The 16,916-nt window shown below is 40.0% G+C and overlaps 1 protein-coding gene across 2 annotated transcripts in view; it reads right to left on the bottom strand.

The window, feature by feature from the left end:
• The window catches only part of IQGAP2 (IQ motif containing GTPase activating protein 2), a 288,011-nt gene that overhangs the window by 82,363 nt on the left and 188,732 nt on the right, over nt 1-16,916 (bottom strand). For both annotated transcript variants that reach the window (XM_004270825.4, XM_033430051.2), the window contains exons 11-13: nt 16,633-16,793; nt 11,600-11,724; nt 4,026-4,189 (exon numbers count right to left, since the gene is read on the bottom strand). In XM_004270825.4, coding sequence (XP_004270873.1) covers nt 4,026-4,189; nt 11,600-11,724; nt 16,633-16,793 — 450 coding nt within the window. The remainder of the gene's footprint in view (nt 1-4,025; nt 4,190-11,599; nt 11,725-16,632; nt 16,794-16,916) is intronic.

Below are 16,916 nucleotides of genomic sequence, written 5' to 3' on the forward strand. Positions count from 1 at the left end.
CACTGCCAGATTAATCTTCCTCAAATACCAGTTTGAATACATCACTCAAAACCCCCAGTTCAGAAACCTCCATTGACCATTCACTGCTTTGGAATTATAAATCTTTAGCTTAGCATTCAGGCTAACACTAATTTTATTTCCCAAAAACCCTGGCATGTGATATAGGCCAAGCTTCTTGCTTTGCTGTGATCCAGACTTCTCATTTTGCCCCTGCCACTAACCGGAAAGATATTTCTCATATGTTTGCCTTAATTCTTTCCATCTTTCAAAGTCCTCAAAGGACAATTCTTCCCTGACTCTCTAGCCAGAGTTCATTTTTCTCACCTGAAACTTCAAAGCATTATTTTGTATTTTTCTTATGGCATTTATATAGGGCTCATTTATACACAAATATTAATTCCATAAGCACTTATTAAGCACCATGTGCAGTAGAGAAGGGGCTTGTCCTCTTCCTTAAGCTTCTTGTAGCAATGCCAGGCCCACGTCTTCCCAGGGTCTGTGGAGCCAGGCTCCATACTTTGCACGTCATGTGGCTGAATGAATTAAAGGGTAAAATCCCAAAGCATCTAAACAGCATGAAAGCCAATTAAATTTGTACTGAGAAGGCAAGGTGTTCCATATGACATGACACATCATTTTTGGTTGGCTATATTTAAAAAAAAAAAAGAAAGAAAGCTAAGGATATATTCATGAGGTCATTTATAAATTTAAAATAATGACTCCATTATTTTTGTCCTTATACCTAGTTTTTAATGGGGAAAGGATATTTTGTTATAAATGCCCAGTACATTTCTGTAGGGAAATGACTATATTTCCTTTAGTTTAGAGATTAGACAGAGGTGGAATATCAGTGGTTAAGGGCATGAAGGACTGTGAGATGAATTTTCAAGTCTGTAATAGGAATGTGCATTGACCATATACTTTGTAGTGCCCATCAAAACAATAAAAAAACATTTTAAATGCCTATTTTTGAGTGTGCAGAGTTTCCTATTTCATTGGACTCAGATTAAAAAAATGCAAAAATGCACATGAAGGCCATTTACGGTATCTGCGTGGTTATGTGAAGAGTAAAAATAAACACTAAAGCAAAGCAAGAAAAACTAATCAAGTAAGTTTCAAGATGCCCAAAACTTCAATGGAGGAAACTGACTTTCTGCAAACAAAGTCATAAACTGTAAGACAGTTTTACCTACAGAAAAAATACAACACTATTCACTTGTTAAGAGCACACTTAATTTTTATGCAGTAATTATGCATGCAGGAGAAGAGAACTTTGCGGGTGTATAAGTCATGTACCTTCCAAAATTCTAAAGCAAAGCCTTCAATTTAAAAATAGCTCACATGTAGAGAATGGACTTGAGAACATGGGGATGGGGAAAGGTAAGCTGGGACGCAGTGAGAGAGTGGCATGCTCATATATACACTACCAAATGTAAAATAGATAGCTAGTGGGAAACAGCCACATAGCACAGGGAGATCAGCTCGGTGCTTTGCGACCACCTAGAGGGATGGGATAGTGAGGGTGGGAGGGAGATGCAAGAGGGAGGAGATATGGGGATATATGTATATGTATAACTGATTCACTTTATTATACAGCAGAAACTAACACAGTATTGTAAAGCAATTATACTCCAATAAAGATGTTAAAAAAATAAAAAAATAAAAAAACTAAACATAGCTGACAATTCACTGCCTCTAGTGAATACACCCAGAAAGTGTGTTCTCTGTTAAGTGTATGCCAACATGCCCACTACTCAGCCTTTCCCCTCAAGAGATGGAAGGAATGTGGTGCCTACACAAGGTTATACTTGAAATACTGTTAACGAGGACCAAGAATTCTCACCAACTTACACCACTGTCCTCAATCTTTGATAACACTGAGCATTCTATTAAGATGTTCTCCATCGTGACTTTTAATGGCTGTATACTTTGGCACAAGCTTTACTTTATATTGACAATACCAATAATGTAATTTTCTTCTATTATTTTCCAAGGCTAGACCTTCGGAAAGCAAAGCACAGAAACAGCCCCATAAAAACAACTGAAAATTTCCAGGTATCACAACAGCAGAGGTTAACAAGCAAATAGAGACCCCACCAAATAACAGAATCAGATTTTTTTTTCCAGGGCAAGAGAATGGGCTGAGAAAACAAAGTTTCAAAATTAACGGGCAGAGAAAGAGAAGTGTGTTGAAAAGCGGCAACTTAACCAAACCAGACTCGTTGCTTACTGCAATGTTTTTAATCCCTCAATTATTGTCAATGTAGTTCACGCTCCTAACTTCACAGGCCATGAGTGGTTTAATGCCTGAGCTCTAACTCAGATCCCTACGCTCATATTCCCTGTTCTAAGTACACTATTAAAAAACTTCTTTCACATTTAGGAAGGATGTCCAACAGAGAGGAGGCACAGCATGGACACCAGCAAGGCTTCTGAGTGCCCTGGAGAGGTGCTGCGGAATTCCATCTTGACCTAGAGCCCTTAGACTGGGATGCTCGGGGGGGACCTCCACTGCTTGCCTATAAAAGGTTTGTGGAGTTAGTTTCACCTTAACGACAAACGCCCATGTGGCTGTTGGCAGAGAGAAACCCAGGTCTGTCTCTATCCTGCACCCAGAAGATCCCAACTAGTGAACAGAGTAAAGTAAACCTGTGTCGAGTAAAGACCTTGTGACAAAGACATCACTCACCACCCACTGACCTGTGTGGCAGCCAGAAGTGCCCACAAAAATACTAGCTACATTGTTTCAGCACTTTTTTGGGGTGACATGCTCCATGTCAAATGCTCTACACTTATACATACACACACTATAATCAATGTAATTATATATTAATATGTAAAAATATAAATATATATTGCTCATTATGTAATCATTTAAGCCTCACCGTAATCCTATAAGGTAGGTACTATTGTTCTCATTTTACACATGCGAAACCTGAAGCACAGAGACTTCTGGTGACTTGACTAAAATCTCTACCTAATTTGTGGCAAAGCCAAGGTTTGAATGGTGCCTGTCTCCAAAGCTAATACCTTTAGCTTTCAATGCTGTGTCACGTGCTACAGCCACAGCTACATCAGTGCAAACAGCAGGGGGCGGCCCAGTCCTCCTTGCTGACAGGGTCCACTCTCCTCCCCAGGGGTTTGGGGACATGAGGTCAGGTTTGAGTCTCATTCTCCCAGTCACTGGCCTGGCATTCAAGCCACAAGTGGTTACGTCCCAGGTAGCATCAGGTGATAGGTTTTCTTCTCCACTCAGTTCTTCCAATAGTGGCTAGTATCTGGGGGATGTCTCAAAACAACAGTACAAGCTCTGCCGCCAGATAAAGCCCTCTGCTCTTCAGTGGGACCTGGCCAGGTCAGTTTCCTCCTGTGCCCAGAACAAACCAAGCTGGTACCCATCTAGCCCTGCCATTACCTGCCTGCATTATCCTGCTTCCCACTCACCAAACCAACTCTTCCTTACCCTTCAGGAGCAGCTCCTGTTCTATCTCCACACCAACATACCTTAGGGCTCCAGTTCACAGAAATCCCAAACATCTCTGAATCACTCTGGGCATTCCTCGTCTTGACATTTGGCCACATACCCACCTCTACTGCTATTTAACTATTCTATATGAGAATGTCTACTGTCTTAGTAACTTTCTAAGCATCTTGAGGATAAGGATAGAACATTCAAATGGTATCATGTGTTCCTCGGATCCCCCTTTCCCCTACCAGATGCCATATAGTGCACCATGAATACAGTGTGTGCTCAGTAAACATCCAATAACTTGGACTGTGAACAAGAACTCACCCACAAGTGCATTTTTAGTGAAAGAGTAGAAGCAGTCAGCAGCTCTGGAGCTAGTTTCCCCCTCAGGTTTGACACCAGGAAAATAACAGCCCTATTAACTTGTAATCTGATCCATACATAGATAAGCAAATTATTAGCTTTAGGAAAAATGGGTAAAAAAAATCCTCCCTCTTGCCCCTCTGTCCCCAACCTGGTCTGTAAATTTAAAAGAAACACACCTACTAAGACTTACCATGAATTTCTGTGTTTTAGCCTGGTATAAAACATCCTGGTAGTGCTGGGCAGAGTCTGGGTCCACATCTTTAATCCTAGCAGTGGGTAGCAGCAGACTACCTAAGGTTTTCAAAGGATCCCTTTCATCAATGGCTTCATTGATGTACCCTACAGCTACAACTCCTAGAAAATAAAGGAAAAAAGTTTCCTTTTAAGTCATAGTACATTATAAGTTTTCTCCAATCACCTATAGCAAAGATTGAGTTAGAAACAGGAGCTGAAGAAACCACACACACACACACACACACACACACAAACTGCAAGAGCTAATAAACAAGTACAGCTAAGGCTTACATAGTAGGTCAATGTACAGAAGTGAATTGTATCTTTCTATAGTTGCAATGTGCAATCTGAAAATGAAGTTAAGGAAAAATTCTGTAATAGACTCCAATTACAAATACATTACAATTACAAAAAGAATAAACACTTAGGAATAAATTTAATAAAACAAGGATGAGACACAGACACTGAAAATTATGAAACACCATTGGAAAAAAAGACCTAAATAAAGGGAAAAATCATCCCATGTTCATGGATCAAAAGACTTAATATTAATAAGATGGCAGTACTCCTCAAACTGATGTACAGAGTCAGTGTAACCCCTATCAAAATTCCAGCTGCCTTTTCTTTTTCTTTTTTTTTTTTTTTTTTTTGCGGTACGTGGGCCTCTCACTGTTGTGGCCTCTTCCGTTGCGGAGCACAGGCTCCGGACGCGCAGGCTCAGCGGCCATGGCTCACGGGCCTAGCCGCTCCGCGGCATGTGGGATCTTCCCAGACCGGGGCACGAACCCGTGTCCCCTGCATCGGCAGGCGGACTCTCAACCACTTGCGCCACCAGGGAAGCCCTGCCTTTTCTTTTTAAACAGAAATTGACCAGCTGATTCTAAAATTCACATGGAAATGCAAGGGATCAAGAAATAACCAATGCAATGTTGGGAAAAAAAAAAAAGAGTTGGAGGACTCTTCCCAATTTCAAATTTACTACAAAGCTACAGTTAATATTGCATGGTACTGATATAAAGACAGACTTAAAGATTAATGGAATAGAATTTAGAGTTCAGAAATAAACCTTTACACGTATAGTCAATTGATTTTTAACCAAGGGTGCCAAGACAATGCAACAGGTAAATAACAGTCTTTATAACAAATGGCACAGACAACTGAATGTCCACTGCATAAGAATAAAGTTGGACTCCCTACATCACATCATACACAAAAGGTAACTCAATATGGATCATAAACCTACACAAAAAAACTTTAAAATATAACTTTTTAATCTTTTAGAAGAAATTTAAGAGTAAACCTTTGTGGTCGGCAATACTTTTTACCTGTGACCACCAAAAACATAAATAAAAAAAAGAAACGAATACATGGGATGTTGTAAAAATTAAACCTTTAAGAGGTACAAACTATTATGTATAAAATAAGCTATAAGGATATATTGTACAACGTAGGCAATATAGCCAATCTCATAAAGTAACTACAAACAGAATGTAACCTTTAAAAATTGTGAATCACTGTATTAAACATCTGTAACTTATACAATATCGTAAATCAACTACTCTTCAAAAAAAAATTAAACCTTTTGGGCTTCTCTGGTGGTGCAGTGGTTAAGAATCTGCCTGCCAGTGCAGGGGACATGGGTTCGAGCCCTGGTCCAGGAAGATCCCACATGCCACAAAGCAACTAAGCCTGTGCACCACAACTACTGAGCCTGTGCTCTACAGCCTGTGAGCTACAACTACCGAGCCCGCACGACACAACTACTGAAGCCCGTGCGCCTAGAGCCCATGCTCCGCAACAAGAGAAGCCACAGCCATAAGCCCGGGCACCACAACAAAGAGTAGCCCCCGCTCGCTGCAACTAGAGAAAAGCCCGCATGCAGCAACAAAGACCCAATGCAGCCAAAATTAAATAAAATAAATAAATAAATAAAAATTAAACCTTTTATGTTTCCAAGGACACCCTCAAAACAAGTGAAGACAATCTATAGAATGGGAGGAAATACTTCCAAGTCCGATATCTGATTAAAAAAACCCCTTATATACCTGATACACAAGCATAATAACTATATAAGGAACTCTTAACAACAGAAAGAGAAAAAAAATTTAAAACAGGTAAAGGACTTGATCAGGTATTTCTTTAAAGAAGATATACAAATGGCTAATAAGCACATGAAAAGATGCTCAGTATCACTAGCTATTAGGAAAATGCAAATCCAAATCACAACGCAATACCACTTCATAACCACTAGGATGGCTATATTAAAAAAGACAATAGCAAGTGTTGTGAAGATGGGGTGAAATTGGAACTCTCATACGTTGTTGGTGGGAATGGAAAATGGTAGTCACCTTGGGAAACAGGCAGTTTTTTAACATATTAAACATACAACTGCCATGTGATCCAGCAGTTCCACTCCTAGGTATATACTAAAGAGAACTGAAACCATATAGTCACACAAAAGCTTATACTTGAATCTTTATAGAAGCAATATTTATAATAGCTAAAAAGTAGAAACTACCCAAATATCCATCAACTGATGACTGGATAAACAAAATATATACCCCTAGAATGGAATATTACTTGACCTAGAAAGAAATATGAAGTATAATGATACATGATACAACATGGATGAACCTTGAAAACATTATGCTAAGAGAAAGAAGCCAGACACAAAAGGCCCCATATTACATGACTCTATTTATATGAAATATCCAGAATCGGAAAATCCATAGAAAAAAAGTAGATGAGTGGTTGCCAGGGGGTGGGGGGAGGGGGAAAAGGGAGTGACTGCTAACGGGTATAAAGTTTCTTTTCGGGGTGATGAAGATATTCTGAATTTAGATACTAGTGATGGTTCCACAATTTTTTAAATACATAAAAAACTACCATAAAAACACAATAAAAGTGTGAATTTTATGGTATATGAATTATATCTCAATAAAGCTGTTATAAAAAGGGGAGATAATCTGACATACAAGTAGCAGCAGAGATGCTCATTTCTAGTGTAACCCTCACTTACATAATAATGCCAAAGTACTGGATGATGGAACCATAGAATAGCAGAGCTGGAAGAATTTAATGTAGAGATGTACAGAAAAGAAAACAGAAGTGCAAAGAGATTTGGATATACACTATTAGTTGGTTTACTCTACTTCACCACTCTGTAAAGAATGCCAAAGAGACAGTTCAAAACCAAACAATTCCCTAGAGTGTTAGCAGAGTGACTTTCAAGGTCAGTATAGTCCAGTGCTGTCCAGCGGAATGTTCTGTGATGATGAAAATGTTCTGGGCCATCCAATATGGTAGCCAGTAGCCACATGCAGCTAATGAGCATTTAAAATGTGGCTAGTATGAGCCACTATGGAGAACAGTATGGAGGTTCCTTAAAAAACTAAAAATAGAACTCCCATATGACCCAGCAATCCCACTACTGGGCATATACCCTGAGAAAACCATAATTCAAAAAGAGTCATGTACCACCATGTTCACTGCAGCTCTATTTACAATAGCCAGGACATGGAAGCAACCTAAGCGTCCATCGACAGATGAATGGATAAAGAAGATGTGGCACATATATACAATGGAATATTACTCAGCCATAAAGAGAAATGAAATTGAGTTATTTGTAGTGAGGTGGATGGACCTAGAGTCTGTCACACAGAGTGAAGGAAGTCAGAAAGAGAAAAACAAATACCGTATGCTAACACATATATATGGAATATAAAAAAAAATGGTTCTGAAGAAACTAGGGGCAGGACAGGAATAAAAACGCAGAGAATGGACTTGAGGACACAGGGAAGGGTAAGGGTAAGCTGGGACGAAGTGAGAGAGTGGCATGGACATATATACACTACCAAATGTAAAATAGATAGCTAGTGGGAAGCAGCTGCATAGCACAGGGAGATCAGCTCGGTGCTTTGTGACCACCTAGAGGGGTGGGATAGGGAGGGTGGGAGGGAGACACAAGAGGGAGGAGATATGGGGATATATGTATATGTATAGCTAATTCACTTTGTTATAAAGCAGAAACTAACACACTATTGTAAAGCAATTATACTCCAATAAAGATGTTAAAAAAATGTGGCTAGTATGACTGAAGAACTTCATTTTACATTTTATTTAATTTTGATTAGTTAAAACAGCCACATGTGGCTGTCAAGTGTAGGTCGGCTCCATAGAAATTAACAAAGTCATGCATGTTTAGGGATATTTTTAAGGTTCAAGTGTGGATAATTAATGTCACAAATTCTCTAATGCGGGCTGCTAAAATTACATCTGGAACCCTAATTCATGTATGTACCAAAGGGTGAATAAGCATATCCACCAGTTTAACCTTCTACTATCTCTACTACATACAGGATCTTAGGACATAGACTGTAAGGTCCAGGAATGAAAAGCACAGAAGCCAAGCCATGCAGTTGGAAAAGTTTTTGAAAGTCTAGTACAAGGGATCTATTTGGAGGTCACTTCTCAATACTACCTTATTCTTAAAAATAAACTATCATCCAGTCATAAAATACTATAGTGTATGTATGTATGGGTGCATTATTCATGGATATATGTACACATGTGTACACATACACACACATACATTCACATACTAACAGGGGGCTTCCACTTCCCAAGTGAGTGCTCATGGACAAGAATTAATAAAGAAACTAAACATTAATGAGAAGTAAGCTTAGAAAATAAACATACTTAAAGCCAAACATTCTCTCATTTTGTCAGTTATTTTTCTTCAAAAACAATCAGAAGCCACTCTACAAATGTGATATGCTATGAAACAGAATACATACTTCTAATTTTTAAGAGGTATCTTCATTTTGACATTCAAATTAAAGTAAAATATTTAGCTAAGTATCTCCTGAATGAATGACCCCATAGAGACCATTGCTAAGAATGAAAAAATCTGTAGGAGAAAAGGGACAATCTAAAATGTCTAGAAATTATTTCAGACTATAATACTCCAACATGGTGGAAGAAGCAGCAAAAATACTTCTCTAACATGCAAGTTAGGTTATCTCAAAACATTGGAAGAACTTGAGAAAGTCTAAGTACTACCCACATACAAGGTATTATCATTTCACCCCGTAATATTTATACACTGGAGAGCATGGAATACTTATATCATTCTCTGGAAGTGACAGTTGACCCCTTATGTCAGTTGACCTCCTTGGGTTAACTGTTCTAAATACTTTTAAACATCCCATCCAAAAATGATCTTTATAGAACTACATCTAAGAAAGAGAATGTGTGTTCCTAGCAGCTGATCACCTGGGAATGAGTGCATTCCAGCTGACTTGATTGAAATCAGCTGCTTAAGTTTTTGGTGTGTTTCTAAGAACACAAGCTGGTGATGTCATAGTAAATGACTTCATAGGAGGTGAAAAACCTTCCCATAAGTCCCCTGGGTCCATCTGCATCACTTCCTCTGTTTAAAAATAAAGAGAAGATCCCATTTGAGCAAAGACTGCTGAGCCTCAGTTCATGGCCCACTGATTTAAATCATCATGTGATACTATAACATTCTAGTCCAAGGACAGAGTGGGCATTCCCTCAGAGGTGTTGTATTTGAGACAGCAGATGAGGTAACTCACAAAGAATGGTACCTACCAAATTTAAAAAGCAAAACTTCACAGGAAGAAAACTTCCTTGTCTAAGTTACCTGGTTAAAATAATACTCCTCTAAGGCTCGACTGGGAAAAGTAAACTTTCCATTAAGAAATCAGCAGAGCATCCAAATCTCAGGAAATGCATTTAGCAGCTTCTCCATTCAATTCACCGTCCACGTTGATCATTTCCCATTAGCTACACACCTCATCCACGCCACAACTCAGACATTAGATTCTGGAGCGTGTGGCAGGGGTGGGATGGGGAGAGTAACGCACTTTCAAGATGGCCATGAAAAGTTCTCAGCTCTTTCAGATGATTTAATTTCTATAGAGTGCAATCGGGGCCTACTCGCAACGGTATATTTATTTTAATTTAGCTGTTAAAGCAATTACCTAAACAGATGATATCAAACTCAATAATTCAAGAACGTTCAACAAAAATACCCCGTTTTGACAAAACAACAAACCAAAACAGAGAGAAGTTAAATCTTTTATGTTAAGTCCCCCAAATTCTAGAAAGGAGATATTAGCCTCTAAAATTACTATTCTGGTTATGGCATATATGCTTCACGCCGAGATGGTTAAAAGAAATGTGATAATGGCCGTGTGAAATGTCCCGTGGAGAACAACTTAGTAGTACAGTTACCTAGGTAAATGCCATACAAAACCAAAGAGATTTTTGCTTAAAAATATTCACCTGCAAAAGACCACTTTCTTTCAAAGTTATACACATGATACTGTTTTTCTTTTCCTGGTAAAAGCAAAGGCTCTATCTGATAATCTGGGACAAAAAAATGGCAGGTCCTTCCTCGTACCCCTCTGTCAATGTCAAGAATGAGAGTAAAACTGTACCGAGTACCGTTCAGTACTGAGAATCAACGCACCTTCACCTGTACAAGCAGGACATACATAAATCACCAAAGCAAACCTGGATTGTGCATGTTGTCCCAAAGAATAAGGGAAAAGTCAGAAAACAAAGATGGAACATGATTTTGTGTTCTGCCAACCCTAGAGTGGCATAGTCAAAGCACCCAAACCATCGCTGGAGACCGAGAGTGTGGAGCTGGGGAGGATCAAGGAGGAGGCAGGATGGCAGGAAGCTGGGGACCTGAGCTTTGTAAGCGGACACACACACCAGGGTCGTCCCCCACGCCGCCCCCACTGATGATGTTGAACATCTGCTTAAATTACTAGCTCCCAAGCTAACATGCCAGAAAAGAGGCAAGTGGGTGATGTGTCAGCCATCTGAGGCAGGGATCCCCAAACACCTCACTGAAAGAAAACGCAGAGAGGCAGCAGAAAGTCGTGTGGTCCCAAAGCAGCAATTATACTCATTGCCTAAGTTACAGAGCTCCCCATTCATCACTCAGTTTTTGTAAGTAAGAGGCAGGACAGGGAAGCAAGCTGACATTCACGAAAGCATGTCTCAGCGCACATCTTCTTGGACTGTCCACTTTCATGCTCAGAGCTCCTAAGTTCTAGAAACACAGCAAATCACCAAGATTTGAGATCATAAAACAACAGTTAGACTGTGTTGCAATTTCTTCTTAGGGCAGGAACATGTGTCATATTTCAGAAAAACACCCACGTACATGAAAGGTCAAAATAAAGTTGAGTGCTTGCTTAAAAAGCTGAGTTATTTACAGCAGTCATCTTTCAAGTACCAATAAATAGAAAGATATTAGGACTTGTATTTATGTACTTTTATTCTATCCTTTTATGTCTTATGTTTGCTTTGTAATGTTTATAATATGTTGGGACAGTAGTACAAAAATAACATTTACATATAAATACATACAAACTTGTTAGGGGAGAGTGTTCTCATAGGGCTCTAGGGCAGCCCTGATGTAGAGGACCGTTTTGTCCAGCTACCTTATTCTCCCACTATAACTAGAGAAGGATACTGTTCCATACTTACGGTCATTTTCTTCTTGAATTTCAATGTTAACCATATCAATACAATTCTGAATTTCATTCCAGCTTAAGCTATCTTGCCCTTGGGATAAGGCCTCCAGTTTAATGGAGAGTAGTGCATTTGCGTAACTGTAGAAGAGAAAACAAGCATGATACTAATCAGAGACGTTCATTCTTTGTTCATGTTATGCATCTTAAATTGGACACGCATCTTAAGTTTGACACATGTGGCTCAATGTGATGTTATGAGGTTAGACCAACAGGATAAAGGCAAGTAAAATTGTCTTGTGCAGCTTTGCCAACATACACCAAGCTCACTTAGACTAAGGGTGGTTTTTTTCCCTTAAAAATACTTTTAGGTAACAATGCTTTTTAATGAAAGTTCCTCAAATTCCAATCTTGCACTTAACTCAAGCAAAAAAACCTCAACGTTCTTAACTCTGTGAAATTACTTGCTTTTTTTAGTAACTATTTTTCCTTCCCTTTGTATGTCTTAGTTCTGCTTAGTCTCCAGATGAATATTATGGGATAAAATTCGTAATTACCACGGTTCCTAAGCTTTCCATCAAGGGTCCCTTTTTTTTTTTCTCGTTCATTCCCCAAATCCAAGCCTTGAGAGGCCTTTTTTTTTTTTTACTGTAACCCTAACACAGCTGGGTTACCTTGTGGCCTAATACTTCCAGTGACAAATCAAATAAAAAGCAAATGTGTTCCAGAAACCTTGCTGAATAACACACATCTTCACTGCCTGTTTTCTTGAAGAGGTGGTGCCTCAGTTGACCCAGAACATCCTAGTTTCCTCTTCATCTGCCCGTTCCTCAGGCTTCAGCAGCCCCTCACCACCTCTCTCCTGGGTCCACTCACCGCCATTACATTCTCTCCCGTCATTCTGATCCCTGACCCTCACTCTGTGCAGCCCTCTGGAAAATAGTTTGGCCAACACTCTGATTATTTTTCCTGTCTTGAGAAATTTTAGGAAAAAAAGATGATCCACCTTGACATATTACTAAGAAACTTTCATTTTTCAATCATCAATTTCCCCATTTAAAAACTATAGAACCGGACTTCCCTGGTGGCACAGTGGTTAAGAATCCGCCTTCCAGTGCAGGGGACGCGGGTTCGAGCCCTGGTCTGGGAAGATCCCACATGCCACAGAGCAACTAAGCCCGTGCGCCACAACTACTGAGCCTGCGCTCTAGAGCCTGTGAGCCACAACTACTGAGCCCACGTGCCACAACTACTGAAGCTCATGTGCCTAGAGCCTGTGCTCCGCAACAAGAGAAGCCACCGCAATGAGAAGCCTGCATACCGCAACGAAGAGTAGCCCCCTCTCGCCGCAACTAGAGAAAGCCCGCGTGCAGCAACGAAGACCCAACGCAGCCAAAAATAAAATAAATTAAAAACAAAACAAAACAAAAAAACCCACTACAGAACCAATGTTACAACCATAAGCTAACATGAGTGAGCTATTCCAGCCCGAAGTATAGAAACTCAATAGTTTAATTTGCCTGTGCATCTTTATACCAGGGAAATAAAGAGCAATCCTCTCTTTAAACTTAAAAAGCAACTCAGCTTTTTAAGTCACTCTGCAGTATGACTTCTGAATAGAACCTACGGATTTGCTAACAGTAGAGGTTCCAAGAAGTAAGATCACATTGAGTCTATAATTGTTTTCTCATTGCGACAGATTTTCTCAAAGTTATGCCTGCTCCAAGTACAAGACACTGAGGTGTCTTCTACTGAGTATAGCTTGGGAGAGAAAAACATCATTCAGAATGGGAAGTGGGGGAGATGATTCATTCTCTGTGCCTGAACAAGGCATCACCAAACACAGGCTTGAAATTGTTTCAGTGTCCTGTGTGAGATTTTCATCTTATCAAGAGTTATAAACCTAAGAAAATACTCTTCTATACTTACTAGTAGCAATATATACTAAATAATACTGACCACAATGACAATATGGATAAATGGCAACTTGCACTCGTTAGCATCCCTTATAGATGGGGACCATTCGATAAGAAAGTGCAAAATCCTTACAGGCATTTCACGTCTGACATTTAATATGACCCAATGGGAATAAAATGAAAAAGCTTAAGGATGAACACAGAAAAAAACCCCAAAACCCACAATCACCCATCATTTCTTCAGAAATGAACAAATACTAACCCAAGGGAAAAATTTTATGAATAACACAACATAGTTCTATAGGCAGATGCAGAGTAGGTGTTTCTGTTGTGTGTGTTTGTTTTTGTGCTTTATAGATGAACAGAAAGGGGCCCGGCTAGGAAGAGTCCAACTTAGATATTTTTGGCTCCAAGGTTATATTCCTCTAACCACATCGTGCTAGCTCTCAGAACAGATGACATTAGCTGGGGTGGGAGAAACATGCCAATAGTTCACGGAAGCACCCTCTATGGCAGGAAGGGCTTGGAAGCTCCAGTGCTGTGCCAGGCGGAGATGGGTGATAGGCACCGCGTTCCTGGTGGTGAGAGAAGCATGCATAGGAGCAGATAAGCCAGAATGAACAGAGTGTTCAGATCCATCTCGGCTGAAGTATAAAATACAAGGAGGGGTGTAGCTGGAGCAAAGGGCAGAACACCACACTGAGGGTTAATTCAGATAAGAAGAGAGAACAATCAAATAGAGGAGCATTATAAACAGAGCTACATTTTAGAACAATTAATCTGGGAACAGGGCATGCCTAGAACCAATGCCAACCCTATGTCACTCTTGTGAGAACTGGACAAAACAACCTTTCTGGGAAAACACAGCCCCAAGGGCAGAAGCCATGGTAAACTGGTAGAGACTTGGTGAGAATTCATCCAGGTAGCCCTGCCCAGCACCCGTGTACTATGAAGAAGTTGTACAACCATAAGGGAGAGGCCCAGTGTTCCTGAAACCTGAACACCTGCCAACTTGGGCTTCCAAGAACTGGGTTAAAAGCTGACATGGAAATTGAAATGTTGAGGCTGTGAAAAATCACTTGGGGCCATTGAAATGTTCAATACAAGAACCAAAGGAGGCCCTGGAATCTCATGTCGGTATTGGGTCACCCAGGTGACCCAGAAAGTGCTTAAATGAAATTTTTAAAAGATTATTTAAACAAACACAAATTTTAAAAGTGTTTCATACAGAATACTTGCCCTCTGAAGCTGTATCTGTGGCCCCAGCTGAAAATCACAGGCATAAAACTGGGTTTCAAATGGGGTTTGGGACTATTTCCTTAATAGGTTATTTGTAAATTGGGATGGGGGGAAGAGAGGATTTTTGATAATCAAAATGGGTGATTTGGAGGGAGGGGGGTACTGTCATTTAGAGGGAAGTGGCCAGGGATGCTCCATATGTGTCTTGATAATTATTTTATCAACAAGCCTCATTAGACTGTTAGGCTTCCTAAGGGAGTGACCAACTCTGCCGTCTCTAGCACTGAGAGAGCAGCAAAGCCTAGTTACATAAGAATGAATGAGAAGAGAAAAGACAGGGTAAGACCAATTTGGAGGTTGTTACAAAAGCAAAGGTAAAATGTCTAAACGAGATGGTTGCTGGGAAAGGGAAACATCATGCAGAGGTATTGTGCACACCTATTGGCTTCTGTTGGGGAGAAAAGTGAGCAGACTATTCACAGCACAAGGGTGCCTCACAGAGGGTCAGAGGAAAACTCAAGTTAACTCGAGTTTCTAAGCTTGGAGGAGAGGATGGTGCCATTAATATAAACAGTGGAGGTAGAAATAAATTACCTTGGAAATAAACTCTGAGGAGTTATAGGAACAGGTGGTCAAATTTAAGTAGCGTAAGAGCATCAGTTTTTCCAAGATGACTAAAAACAAGGAAAAGCCACTGTTCTACTTTGGGGCCATTCTCTACATAGACAAGTGGTCAAACACCATTTAAAAAAAAGTCTAACGAGTCTGTTTAATTTTTCCTGTACAACTGTACGTGACCCAAGAGAATTACCTATTTCAGCAGTTCCAGAACCAGTATCTTGACAACAGTGCTTTTGTCAAGATCTATGCAGACATCTCCCCCTGGTGGTCACAAGAATCCAAGATGGAAATTCACTCATTTTAACTTGGGCTTTTGTCTTAATCTCTAATGGGCTCCTTTTTCCCGCCCCTTAATTTTCTCTCTAGATCTGCTATAGTGTTTTATAATTCTATCAACAATACTATCTAGTAGTTTATTTCAGGAACATGAAATAAAAGACACTAAGTTGAGATTGTTACCCACTGCCGTGATCCACTGTGGTCTCAGGATTCCTTTGGTTTAATCGTCAAAAGAATGTAGAGAATGGACTTGAGGACATGGGCAGGGGGAAGGGTAAACTGGGACGAAGTGAGAGAGTGGCATGGACATATATACACTGCCAAACGTAAAACAGATAGTTAGTGGGAAGCAGGTGCATAGCACAGGGAGATCAGCTCGCTGCTTCGTGACCACCTAGAGGGGTGGGATGCGGAGGGTGGGAGGGAGACACAAGAGGAAGGGGATATGGGGATATATGTATACATATAGCTGATTCACTTTGTTATACAGCAGAAAATAACACAATATTGTAAAGCAATTATACTCCAGTAAAGATGTTAAAAAAAAAAAAAAAAAAGAATGGGGATTGGGGCCCAACTGCCCTACTTTGGGTCCACAAATCCAGATCCAGTTTCCTCATCAGTAAAACAAGAAAATTGGACTGGATGATTATTAAAGTTGTTTCCAACTCTTCTACATTCTGTCGTTTCCAAAAGAAGCCCAAGGGAAGGTATGCTTTCAACATGTATTTTTTGCCTATGAAATAATTTTTGCTAATGTCAAAGACAGTCAGTAACTGCCATAGGATCCTCCTTAGACTGTTTTTTCCTCTAGAAGGAATACGAAGTAGGATTTGAACATTAGGACTCTCAGAACAAAGTAGACTGGCTTTCAAGAAAATAAGCATGGGTATATGGATTGTTTCAGGAAGGAACAAGTCCTTCAAATTGGTAGAACAAATCTACCAAACACATATTTCTGCACTGAAAGGAGTTTTGGAAAATGTTCCCTTACCGTTCCACGTATGTCTCGTCCAGATTGTTGAAGCCCATTGTTGGGCTTCTGAGTTGATTCTGCACAGACACAAGATCGTTGCTCTCCAAGGCCTGGTTGAGTAAAGCTACAGCAGATAGCATTTCCACTGCGATCAAGAGCTCCTCATGGGCCAAGTAGTTCTGTTGGAAAACATATGGCAGTATAAGATCCCCAAATCTACACAGCCCGTGTATGTGATGGGGCTTCAGAATGTACACTTCAAAGAATAAAGAAAAGTCAAAGATTGTGAGAACCCAGGACCC

The sequence above is a fragment of the Orcinus orca genome, chromosome 3 (assembly GCF_937001465.1).
Source record: "Orcinus orca chromosome 3, mOrcOrc1.1, whole genome shotgun sequence".
NCBI classification, from domain to species: Eukaryota; Metazoa; Chordata; class Mammalia; order Artiodactyla; family Delphinidae; genus Orcinus; species Orcinus orca.